Source organism: Propithecus coquereli, unplaced genomic scaffold (assembly GCF_000956105.1).
Source record: "Propithecus coquereli isolate 6110/MARCELLA unplaced genomic scaffold, Pcoq_1.0 Scaffold5, whole genome shotgun sequence".
Taxonomy (NCBI): Eukaryota; Metazoa; Chordata; class Mammalia; order Primates; family Indriidae; genus Propithecus; species Propithecus coquereli.
The window spans coordinates 5798094-5807394 of NW_012150840.1; the positions used below are offsets into that span (position 1 = coordinate 5798094).

At 40.2% G+C, this 9301-nt stretch overlaps 1 protein-coding gene across 1 annotated transcript in view; it reads left to right on the forward strand.

Moving 5' to 3' along the window:
* The first annotated feature begins 6350 nt into the window (after positions 1 to 6350).
* Positions 6351 to 9301, forward strand: part of CHURC1 (churchill domain containing 1) — an 18644-nt gene continuing 15693 nt past the window's right edge. Inside the window, exon 1 of the mRNA XM_012656180.1 lies at positions 6351 to 6523. Coding sequence (XP_012511634.1) covers positions 6485 to 6523 — 39 coding nt within the window. The 5' untranslated portion in view covers positions 6351 to 6484. The remainder of the gene's footprint in view (positions 6524 to 9301) is intronic.

Consider the following 9301-nt stretch of genomic DNA (forward strand, 5'->3'; position numbering starts at 1 on the left):
AGGGGATCTCGCTTTTGTTCAGGCCGGTCTTGAACTCCTGACCTCAAGCAATCCTCTCGCCTTGGCCTCCAGGGTGCTAGAATTATAGGAGTGAGCCACTGCGCCCCACCAGCCCTCTACCCAATCTTAAAGAGTCTGCTGACTCTTCAACTCTCCTGGAAAATCTTTTTTGAGACTATGTCCCTTCCTCTCTCCAACCTCTCCTGTGATAGGATTCCTGCCCTTTCTCTGGGCCCCAGTAGCATTCCAAAGATCAGTTATTACATCACATTGTGATCACTGGTTTTTCTTTCCCCCTGGATTGTGAGCTACTTGAAGGCAGGTATGGAGCAGATACTCCAAACATTATATGAATTGAATTGCTTTGAATTCCTGAGCTTTAATGTTATCATATTACTTTGTTAACGAACTTATAAGGGGGCGTGGTGTACACTGTTGTTTGCTGCATAGAAAGTCAATTGTTGAGACAATGAGAATTGTCAAGGAAGAAAGGATTTATTATAGTGGATTTGTCAACTGGGAGGAGGTAAGGTATGAACTGTTTCAAATCCACCTCCCCAATTAACAGGGTCAGGGCCTTTGGGAAGTGAAATGAATAATGTATGAGGGGAGTGAGCATCATTATGTGTTTGGGGTGGAGTGCAGGAAACATAAATATAGTGAGAAATTATGTTAGTATATATCTTATGATCAAAAAATGGCAGATAAGCCTGTCCTAGGGTGGGAATTTTAGTATTATAATGAGTTAAGGTTTAATATTGATCATTTTTTTAAATCTTGTGTGTAGACTCAGTGGGTCCTTGGGCACAGTCCGGGGTGGGGTATCGCTTGTCTTGTCTTTTTTGGACAAACAGGTGATATAAGACTTTGTAGTTATCTCGTGGCTGTAAGGAGGTTCTGTTGTTTCTGGGAGAGAAACTTAAAGCAACACATTGTTATAACAAAGGTATAAAGTTTTGGTCATTAAATTTTCCTGAGAGTTTTTTGTTTATTTTTTGTCTATTTTGAAACTGTAATTGTTGAGTTACCGGTGTTGAGACAAAATTTACCGTCAAGGCCACTTAGACTAGCCAGTCCTAGCCACAATGTGAACACTGAAACATCATTTAAAATATGAGGGAACTAAAAACACTATTAAAAAAAAAACCTTTTTACGACTTCTTCCGGGTATATTTTCATTTTGAGCACCACATTAAATTTTGCAGCAAAAGGCTCTCTGATGCAGACATCTCAAGTACTAACTGAACTGGTAAGGGAGAACTAAGAAACCATGCTGGTAAGAGTCACTACCCTTCAGCCCAAGTCAATAAATCATTATGGATCTGATGATCTATTCTAGAGAAACACAATGGCAGTGTATAGAACCAACTGAAGTCTGGAAAGTGTTACTCAACTTCCAGGAATGAGGTGGCAAACTGAACTCCGGGTTTTCAGATCACTTCCTGGAGAGCAATGAGGTGTTAAATAGAATGATTTTAGGGCACGTTGTTCTCCTTATTGAGTCATCCATGCTGTAGGCAGAATCTTCCTTCTGGTGGGCACAGCATGAAGACATGACTTAGCAATACATTCTTGGTGATTTATTGAAGAAGAGGATATTAAATTTAAAAACAAGTTTTTTAACCAAAACTCCTTCTTCTAAAAAAAAATTTTTCCTTCTGAAATTTTAAAACCTTTGAAAGTGAGGACCTGTAATGAACAGGGTGAAATCTAAACGAGACAGCTGTACTAGTGGCTGCTGTTGGCCATGGAATTTGGTGGTGGGATGGGTGAAACTGTGTGCTCAGCTTTTGTAATTAATCAAAAAATACTTATTGCGCACCCACTGTGTATCAGGCATGATGCTAGATGCCGGGAAACAAGCATCATTCTCAAGGAGTTCACGGTCGAGCCCTGACTATGCATCCATAACAGGAGAGTGAATAAAGTGCTATTATAGGTACTTAGAATGAGACACTCATATCCAGTCTTTATGTAAGAGGTGATGTTGAAGCCATGTCTGAGAGACTGAATATGAGTTCAAGGGCTATTCTGGGCAGAGAGAGCAGCACGCAAAAAGCTAGAGAGAAGACTTATAAGAATTTGGTGTGGTTGGGGCCAGGAGAAATTTGGTGAGACTGGAAATAGGAAATGTGGGATGACAAGGAAAGGACAGCAGGAGGGGAACTGGGGAGCAGTAAGGACATGGGGCTAGAGAAGTAGAATGGGCCAGATTTTAAAAGGCTTTGAGTGCTGCAGGAAGGAATTCCTTTATCCTGTGGGCTATAGGGAATCATGGAGCTTCCAGAGCATTGACATAATGAGATTTATTATAACCGTTTCTTTCTTGGCACTGTCTACTATAGTTGCTTAATAATATGCCTCGGTTCTCTCAGACTTTGCTATGTGCTTTCTTATTAGTTCTCAAAGAAGATTTTGTAAAGAGCAAGAAGTACAAGGAACCAGAAGAAGTGTTTGGAATCTGTTCTTAGGTGTGAGCCCAACATAGCATCTACAAAGAAGACTACCTGTCTCTTTGTGCCTTTAGGTAACTTTCCACGTCTGCTTCCTGGAGGAGCCTGGCCATTCGCTTGCTCTCCAGCTCCTGTGGGTTCCTTCCCCAACACAACCTGTCTATCACAGTGTCCACTCCAGCACAACATGCTCACTCGGTTTTTTCAACTGCACGTAAACCACCTTGTGCAAAGTCGTTAATGTGCACAGTCCCATATTACCCAATTCAGCCAGACACAAACTCAATACGGTTGAGTCATTACCGGTCCCCTTTCCTACTTTATTAGCCTCCCTTCTACCATCTCACACTTAAGGCGAGAATTATTTCCTTAAAACCGTCGAGGCATATGTAGAAACTTGTATTTCTAAAACATTTGCATATCATTTTATAAAGCAACCCTGTGAGGTAGGTGTATTTATTATTGTCATTATTTTACATATGAAAACATTGAACCTCAGCCAGTAAGCAACTTGTTTATGGTCCTTTTGTTATTATGATACAATTAGGACTGGAATCTAATATTTTAACTTTAAATCACCATGTTATTTCCCACATATTCCTTGCAGCTTCTGTGTACCCCTTCTCTATTCCAAGTCAAAACTACTCTTTTCAAGACTATGAAAGTTTCTTGATTTCTGTGGATTTTGCGCCTGAGTTACCTTGAAGTAAAAAACAAAGACCTCTTGGCCGGGCGTGGTGGCTCACACCTGTAATCCTAGCACACTTGGGAGGCCGAGGCGGGTGGATTGCTCAAGGTCAGGAGTTCGAGATCAGCCTGAGCAAGAACGAGACCCCGTCTCTACTTAAAAATAGAAAGAAATGATTGGAAAAAAATATATATAGAGAAAAAATTAGCCGGGCATGGTGGCGCATGCCTGTAGTTCCAGCTACTCGGGAGGCTGAGGCAGGAGGATCGCTTGAGCCCAGGAGTTTGAGGTTGCTGTGAGCTGGGTTGATGCCATGGCACTCTAGCCAGGGCAACAGAGCCAGACTCTGCCTCAAAAAAATAAATAAATAAATAAATGAAATAAAATGTTTCTTATAAACTTTATTTTATATAATTACTTAAAAGAGAAAGATTATTTTTTACTGTTTTGCTTATTTTACGCAACTATTTGTTCATTCCTTTCAGGTGCTAATCTCCTTCCGTTTTGTAACTTCTATTTTCCTTTCTTCCATCTGTCAACTTCAGCAACGTTTATATTTCTATTACCACAATCACAGTTTAATTTCTGGTCCTGTCCAACTCCTCCCCCCAGTCTCATTTGCTGCCTCTCTTCCCTGAACGTGGCTAGATTTAAACGGAAGACTTCATTGGATGGATGGCACTTAGCTCTTGAACTTTTGTGCCTATGAATAAAATGACCTTTTTTTTCACTTGCTTATTTTTTTTCACTTGCTCATTTTAATAACAAAATATGATATCACTCCGGGAAATAAAAAGACACTCATAAATATGTAGATTGTCTTTCATCCCTCAGTACATGAAATCAGTTTGTGCCAAAGGACATGCTCTTTGAGATCTGCAACTGCAGTGTAATTTTTAATTTATTTAATTTTATTTTTGTCAAGTATGTTCTCTATCAATGATGAGGCAGAAAGCTATACATCTCCCCCTTGTGGTTCCTGTTAGTGTCTGCCTTTCCCATTTCCAATTTCCTCCAGTTTCAGTAAACCCCAATAAAATGCTGCTAAAATAATCTTCTTAAGCCATAATTCTGGCATCACTGTCCTGCTCAAACCTTCAATGGCCCTCTATCACCTATACAATAAAATCCGAACTCCTTGGCATGGTCCACCTGAAATTTCTAGACTAAAAATCTCTGCTTTTTTTTTTTTTTTTTTTTGGTAATTTATTATTTTTTTAGGGATAGGGTCTTGCTCTGTTGCCTGAGCTAGAGTGCAGTTGTGTCATCATAGCTCACTGCAGTCTCTAACTCCTGGGCTCCCACCTTAACCTCCCCAGTAGCTGGGACCACAGGCACACACCAGCACGCCTGGCTAATTTTTTTTTCTGCTTTTTGAAATTCTGTACATTCTTCAAGGCCCAAATTCCTTTTCCCCACCCCTCCACCTGGGAGTAGTCTTTTCATTTTGTGCTCCTGTACTGCAATCTGCCAGTAATCATGGGTATCAATGCTGACTTTATCTCTCAGACTAAATTGTGAGTATCTGGATAGAAGGAAAGGACAATGACTTTTCATCTTCCTGTTGCCCACACAATTCCTTGCACACTGAAGCCACTCAATAAATATCTATAGAATGGAGTAAAATAGATACAAAGGTTAGTTAAACTAAAAGTCGGCATTAGACTTAAAAACAGAGAAAGCATTTAAAAATGGATCAGGTATAGATCAGCCCTGTCCAATAGAAATCAGAGCTACAAGTGTAATTTTAAATTTTCTAGTAGCTGTACTATAAAAGAAACAGAGAAATTAATTTTAATAAATACATTTTTATTTAATCCCATACATCAAAATGTTACTTCAACATGTAATCATATAAAATTATTAACGAGATATTTTACGTTCTTTTTTTTCATACTAAGTCTTCCAACTCTACAGTGCAGGATGTACTTAGGGCACATCTCAGTTCAAACTTGCCACATTTAAAGTGCTTTGTAGCCACATGTGGCTAGTGGCTATTGTATTAGAAAGAAGTTGAGCCTAGGATAGGAACAGAATCCTCGTCCTGGCTGACTACTGAGTAGTTTTGTTGCCATAGACAAGACCTTTAACCCATTATTTCTCACGTTTCCTCAGCTGAAAAGGGGAGACGTACTTTTCTTGCCAATCTTATGGGGTTGTAAAAGCATAATATTAGAAACTGAAATGAGGACACTTTTGAAAGGTTGAATTTCATACAATGGGAGGCTTTATAATTATTCTAAGAACAAGGTAAAGTCTGATGGCTCTAGTTCTTGCACCTAAAAATCACACTTGTGATTTTTAGTAACCATTGCAGATACTTACCAGAGGTTGAAATACTAAAGGTTACAATTTCAGTGCTTCAGTAGAGATATAATTCCCATATTAGCAAACCCAATTAAACTGGCTTGCTTTGAAATAGTTATTAATCCCTTCTTGAAAAAATCTGGATCCCAGAGTCTCCTATGCTCCGCGTCTCCACTGACCTGACGGCAGTAAAGCAAGGCTGAGGGAGAGTGCCGACGTTCCCATCCAGCAGCTGGGTGAGATGGAGACACGTTATTCAGAAGCACAGAAACAGACTTTGAAGATTCGTATTCAGGTTAATCATATCATTACGAATAATAAGATACTTTCCATACACAGAGAAAGGAAGAGGCAGGGCGCCAATCACAAACATTTCGAGATTGGGACTGGGAAATGAGGCAGGGCTAATTGACCCTGCCATTTTCCATTTACATAGTGCTTGCCCGCCACTGAGTACTTCTGTGACACGTAGAGAGATAGAAATACGTTTCCCATCGCTATGTCCTCCAGAGGACTCTGGGGTGGTCACTTATTATTAACATTTTACGTGTTCTTTTTCGGAGATTCTCTGCAGAGCACTAAGTGCCTCTTCCCAAACACTTCAGTTATTGTTTATTCACCTGCCGTGATCTGATCTCTTATGATTCTCATTGACCTAAGAATTGGTATAGAACGGCATTTATTAACTTTTCAGTTTTCTGTATGGAGTAAGCGTTTCTGTCAGCCTAAGCTCAGGAAGGCGCCTATGAGAACTTTGCTCAGTCCAAGATCCACTTCCCCTTCTCGCCACATCTGCCAGTCCACGGTCCCTTCCTCTCTCTCGGAAGATTTCTGTACTCTTTGCCTACGGATGTCTCCGGGGAGACTATGCCATGCCCTAACAACAGTTGCTAAGGGGCGGAGACTTCGACTCGGTTCCGAAGACCAACTACCCAGCGTCGAGTACTTGGGGCGCATGCGGCAACTTTCTCTGAGCTGTCGCGAGGTTTCGACTTCCCGGAAGCGGTGAAGGACGTTCCGTGTAAACAGCGTCGCGATGTGTGGGGACTGTGTGGAGAAGGAATATCCCAACCGGGTGAGCGAGTGGGCGCCGAGAACCTCCCGCTCCCTTGGCCCACGGCCAGCCCTTGAGGCTTCTCATACCCCCTGCCGGCTTTTCCCGAGCGCCCGTGCGCGGGGCGGACTCGGCCGCACTACTCTTTTCTAGTGACTCGGTGTCTGTATTTAGGCACTTGTCACCAGGGATGGTCTGTGGCCGTCAGTGCCCACTCGTCCCCGCCCTGGCGGCTGACATCAGCCATCGTGCTCATTTTCTTGGGCTCCAGGGGACAACAGAGGAAACCCCACCACCACTACCACCCCGGTCGACACCCGAGGGACTCCCCTACCCGTACTCCCGGTCTCATCCTCAAGCTCGATTTGAAGTTGAATTTTCTTACCGAATTCTATCGCTGAAAGGGACCTCTGAGGTCGTCTGTTCTAACCCATTTTTGCAGATGAAGAAACAGATGTCTAGAGAGGGGAAATCACTTGCTCAAGTTCACATTCTAGTTAGTATGAATGAGAGCCAGGACTAGAATTCAGCTTTCTTGGCTGTTACTTTCAAATCTCTATCCCTCTCAGACTCAGGAGATTGTGAAGCTTGTCTGTTCTCATTCATTCAAGGTGTACTTATTGAATATTTATATGTGTATAGCTAGATTATTTTGCTAGGCCAGAAAGGGATTCTTTATTTCAAAGAAGAAATAAAAGACAACTTTTGTGCTGCGTAAGAGTTTAGCATTTGGGGGCTTATGTGATTAACAAAAAATGAGTGGCACAATCCATAATGCTATTCAAGTTTAGAGAAAGAGGAGAGCAATAGGGGATAATTTTGTTCTCCCCCCAAAAGGTGGATGTCAGTTGGGGCTTGAAGAATAGTTGTGATTAGGGTAGAAAAGAAGGAAGGGAGGAGCTGGAGTCTGAGGGAAAATAACAAGAACAGAATTCGTGTATTGATTAGGAGGTAGAAAATCTCTATAGCTGATTATGTCTCAATATTTTATGAGTAATACTTAAGTCTTTTGAGAAGGATTATATAATAATATGAATTCTCATATGGTACAACCACTTTGGAAAAAATGTTTAGCGTTATCAAGTTAAAGATATGCACGCCGAAATGACCCAGCAATTCCCATTCTAGAAAAATGCATGTGCATATGCTCCTGGAGACTTGTATAAGAATGTTCATAACAGCATTATTTTTGTAGTAGCAGACTGGAAAAGTAACTGTTACAGAGTGGAACACCATAAATGGATGAGTAATGGAAGTGAATAAATTAGAACAGTGTTCTCAACCAGGACTGATTTTGCCTCCCAGGGGACATTTTTGGTTGTCACAAAGGGGGGACACTGCTGACATCTAATGGGTGGAGCCAGAGATGCTGCTAAACATCCTACAATACACAGGACAGCCACCACAACAAAGTATTATTCGTCCCAATGTCGATAGCGCCAAGGTTGAGAAACCCTGAACTAGAGTAATGAAAATAAACCAGAATTACATGCAGCAACCTGAATAAGTCTTAGAAATACATTGTTGATGAACAAACACATGAAGTATAATTCAAAAACAGGCAAACTAAGTTATATTATTTAAGGATGTACCTGGTGGAAAAACTATAAAGAAAAACATCCAATTACCATAAAGTGGGGATAATGATCACTGCTAGGGGATTAAGTTATGATCCAGAAGGGTTATATGAGGAGAAATCTTGGGTGCAAGCCGTGTTTTATTTCTTGATTTGGGTGTTCACTTAATTATTCATTATGCTGTACATTTATGTTCATGTAGTTTATTGTGTTCTATTTCACATTTTTAAAGTTTAAAAAGATTTTTATGAAATCATAACATTGCACATTACAGGGACCATGAGGGAGAAGTTTGCAGTAGAGAATATTACAAAGATTAGGTTGGATTCTTGAGAGTAGAACTAACTGAAAGACTTAAAAGTCATATTGAGAAGTTTAGATTTTACATTTTAGGCACTGGACAACCATCAAAATAATTTTTAATAGGGAAATGTTTCTGCAGTCTGTTCTTTAGGAAAATGAATCTTAATGGCTGTATGTTGGTATGATGGGGTGGGAGGAGTGTAAAAGGATAATCCCACAGCATTTGGCAGAGCCATGGCAACAGTATTGTAGACAAAAGATAATGAAGATCTTGTTTCAAAGAAAGAATTAACAGGACTCAATCAGTTTAACATTGGAAGGAAAAAGGGATGAGCTATACATGATCTCAATTTAGCTATACATGATTTTCAATTTAGGCAACTGGAAAATTGAAACTATCATTACAGAAATTGGAGGCATATGGGAGAAAAACCAAAAAGGGAGTGGGAATGGTCAAATTGTTTTTATCATGCTTCATTTGAAGTTGAGAGTGTATTATCTGAGGAGTCAAGTGAAGATACAGGATTGCATTTTGGGTGCACGGTGTCAAAATAGGATTTGTTCTCTGAGGAAAAGAATGTAGAGAATTAAAGCCTGAGCTTCAAAGACTAAAGTAACTTAAATAAATAAAAGAAAGTATAAGGAAGAAGAGTAAAGGATTAAGATGATTGAAAAACCAGGAAAGTGTCTTTTAGAGATACTTTTCGGTGATTTTATTCTGTTCTAAAATGACTAAAGGACTGTCATGAGGAAGAATTTAAACTTTTCTTTGGAATTTTCAGAAGGCAGATTTAAAAATAATTAGTGGGTGGATGTTACGGGGTTGTAGACTTTGAATCAGAATAAAGAACTTTCTAACAGATGTTCAAAAATGGAATGAATAGCTCTTAGAGGAATTGACCTCCCTTCCTATTGTTCA